General features: G+C 33.4%; 1 protein-coding gene across 1 annotated transcript; it reads right to left on the bottom strand.

Moving 5' to 3' along the window:
• Nucleotides 1-2014: 2014 nt before the first annotated feature.
• Nucleotides 2015-2476, bottom strand: LOC136979491 (ribonuclease H-like). Its single transcript, XM_067275499.1, has one exon. The coding sequence runs from the start codon at nucleotides 2474-2476 to the stop codon at nucleotides 2015-2017; it is 462 nt and encodes a 153-aa protein (XP_067131600.1).
• Between the last annotated feature and the right edge of the window lie 888 nt (nucleotides 2477-3364).

The following is a 3364-nucleotide window of genomic DNA, read 5'->3' as shown; positions in this document are numbered from 1 at the left end:
TTTTTTTAATGTGTAGTAGTGCGAAACAAGGTGTGTGATACATTTGTGTGATAAATAAAATTAAATTTATTAAACTAAATTATCAATAGTATGTTTTTTTCTTTATTTATTGTGTAGCCTACTTGCAAACTGTATGATAACGTATTTAACTTCTGAAAAGTGCTTGTATCGTTTACCCATGGAAAAAGAAAGGTAAAGAATTTTGATTATATAGCAATTACTATTAATTGTTGTATATATATTTAGTTATGTTACAATTTATGATAAAGTTACGAAGTGTAATTTATGATGATATAAGAAAGTAGTGATAAACATTTTCTTACATGCAATCAGAGAAAAGACATTTCTAGAGTTTTACATAGGTATACAATTTTTAAATCTTACTTTATAAGCCCTAACAAGTTTTATGAAAATTTATAATTATTAAAAGTACACCAGAATTAAAAAATTATAGAATTATAGAAATTATTGTAGAAGTAAGTAGAAAATGCAATAATTTTCACAGATTATACATGAAAGCAAAACTAAATAAATAGTGTATAATATAATTGAAAATAAGTATATTAAGTGATTATTCCTAAATAATATTAACCATCAACGAGTTGCTCGACTTTCGGGCCAAATTTAAAATTTTGGTAGCGTCATCTGTTGTCATAATTTATTTTTAAAAGTTTTTTATATTTTAACTATTATGAAATAGCGAAAATCTTAATTTTGAGGGTAGGAATGGGTTGAATAAAAAAAATTTAATAATGGCAATAACAAGCAAAATCTTTATTAAATCCGACCCTATTTGAGATACACACGACCCTCATTATCTACCCACTCCCTCGATGTTTAATCACCAAAATTTAACGTCATAAAACCTCTTTATAAGAAAACCACTCTGCAAACTTTCAGAAAATTTCGACAATAAGCACAGGAGTTATTAAGCTTTAAACAGGGTGAGAAAAGTCGTGCTTCACACACACTTTCTGATACACGCAGTTACATTTATTCTTACAGAAATTATTTCCAAATTTTTTTCTTTTGCATTATTTGACATTACTTTCGATATAATTGCAATTCTAATATTGAAGAAGTTATTATACAGCTAGCAAAAATTAAATAAGCACAGCTTCATTAGTATGCTCTGCGCTATAATATAAATAAATAAACAAGTAATATAAAAAAAAATTTTAAAGTCAATTCCTACTTAGGTCAACAAAAAAAAATTTTATTTTAGTTACTTTTTATTAAATAATTACAATTAATATAAATATGTATATACATATGAGAGAATCACAATATTTTTATTTATTTGTTTAGAGTAAAGTTTAAGAAAGCTGTCTGTCTTGCTGACAGACTTAGCCCTAAAGAAATGAAAGGAACGAAGAGTAAAAGTCGGAGAGTAAAGGGAAGGATAGAAGGTAAAGTCAGAGGGGATCACACGAGTCGCCTAAACCCGGCGATATTTAAAAAACAAAATAACAAAATAAGAATACAAAATTATAAAATTTACAATTGTGGCTACTTTGCCAACAACGCGATTATCAAGGTAAACATTTAAACAATTTAAGCTTAACAATTTGATAGTATTTACATTATTTACACAATATCAATTTTGTTGTATTGATCCAGATGCTATTCCGAATGTCTGCCAGTCTCTTCTTGAGATGTCAGTGTCAGTCTACTGTTCATTGGGTTATCTTTTCGTTGGTTTTCGCTTCTTCTTTCCTTTGGTGACGATAGCTTTCTGGTAGCTTTAATGAAATTGCAAAGATGCCTATATAGGGTTCTGTTTTGAGTCAATTCACTCTCTTTTGGTGGCCAATTAGATCCAGCTATAACACACTGTCCTTGGAATTTCTCTCGTTGGTGTTCATATTTTCTACATTCGTAGAGATAGTGGGAGACATCATCTATTTTGTCGGTATCGGTGTCGCACTTATCGTTGGTTTTATGCCGAAGCGGTAAAGATATGCGTTGAAATTTCCATGTCCTAGCAGACACTGTGTGACCTCATAGTTGGGTCTCAGATGTCTGTATGTTTGTTTATTGTTGGTTGTTGGTATGAATCTGTATAGGGTTCTTCCAGTTGTGGAGTGTTCCCACTCTTCTGCCATTGTTGTTCGACTATTTCTTTGATTTTGTTCTTGATAATATTGAGCGGTATTCTTTTATACGTTGTTGGGAGATTTTTTAATGTGGCTCTCTTTGCCAACTTATCCGCCATCTCGTTCCCTTCGTTTCCCTTGTGTCCAGGGATCCACTGGAATTTTATTATTTTAATTTTGCCTAATTTCTGGGCCAGTTCAATAAGTTCGTTGGCCAGTTGTGTCCTTTCGTTTTGATTCCTCAGTGTGTGGATTACGACTCTGCTATCTGTGTAAACCTTTATTGGTCCCTTAAAACTCTGGAGTTTATTGTCTACGTGTTGCAAAGCCTTGAAGACTGCCCAGAGCTCCGCTTGAGTTATTGTGCAATGTTTAGCCATTTTTAAACTCGCCTGATATGTTTTAAAATTTTTTGGGTCATATATAACTACTCCGGCTCCGGAGCCTTCTGCGTTCTTCGATCCATCCGTAAAAATTTTCATTGTTCTTCCTGGTTGTTATGTTGTTCTATGTCTGCTTTATAACTGATCTCTTCCGATGGATGTCTAATTGTGTCCATGGTTTTCGTTGCTTTTTCCAGTTGGTTTTCCTTTATTTTTTGAATGAGTTCACCAATGTCCGATGGCAATTTTCCCTTCTTGATTTTGTCTTCTATTTCAATGCTGTTTAAGCTGTTAACGTCTTCCTTTATTAGGGACCATTCCCATACGAGTTGTTTGATCCTGAGGTCTATTGGTAAGATATTTGCTAGAACCAACAACGCATCTGTTGGGGCCGTTCTGTAGGCCTTACAAATGTTTATCATGAATTTCCTTTGTATTGATCGTAGTTTTCTTTTCGTTTCAACTTTGTTTGCCGATTCGCCCCACCCTGTACACCATACAGGATTGCAGGCTCGATCGCCGCTCTGTATATCAATCTTCCTGACCGGTGGTTCAAGCCCCAGACATTTCTAGAAATTTGCATGAGTGTGTTGCTTTTCTCAAGCATTCTTTGGTGGATTTTATTTATGTGTTCTTTCCAGCTGAGCGCCCTGTCGAAAATGATGCCCAGGTATCTCATCTCGTTCACATTTTTGACTTTGTTTCCGTTGATATATATGCCAATTTGTTTTTTAAGTTGTCCTCTTCGTAATTTTTTTGAACACACCATGAGCTCACATTTTTTATAATTTATTTCCAGTTTATGTGTTTGACTCCACTTGTTTATCTTCTCCAGGGCTCTGTTTCCTTCCTCTGCTAGCCTGTTGCAATTCTTGTTCGCTATCA

Source organism: Centruroides vittatus, unplaced genomic scaffold, assembly GCF_030686945.1.
Source record: "Centruroides vittatus isolate TY-2023 unplaced genomic scaffold, ASM3068694v2 contig_628, whole genome shotgun sequence".
In the NCBI taxonomy this organism is placed as follows: Eukaryota; Metazoa; Arthropoda; class Arachnida; order Scorpiones; family Buthidae; genus Centruroides; species Centruroides vittatus.
The sequence above is the reverse complement of the archived record's forward strand: the minus strand, read 5'-3'. Positions and strand labels throughout refer to the sequence as shown.

Coding starts and splice junctions, on each gene's coding strand:
- LOC136979491 (XM_067275499.1), bottom strand. CDS start 2,476: ATGGCTAAACATTGCACAATAACTCAAGCGGAGCTCTGGGCAGTCTTC.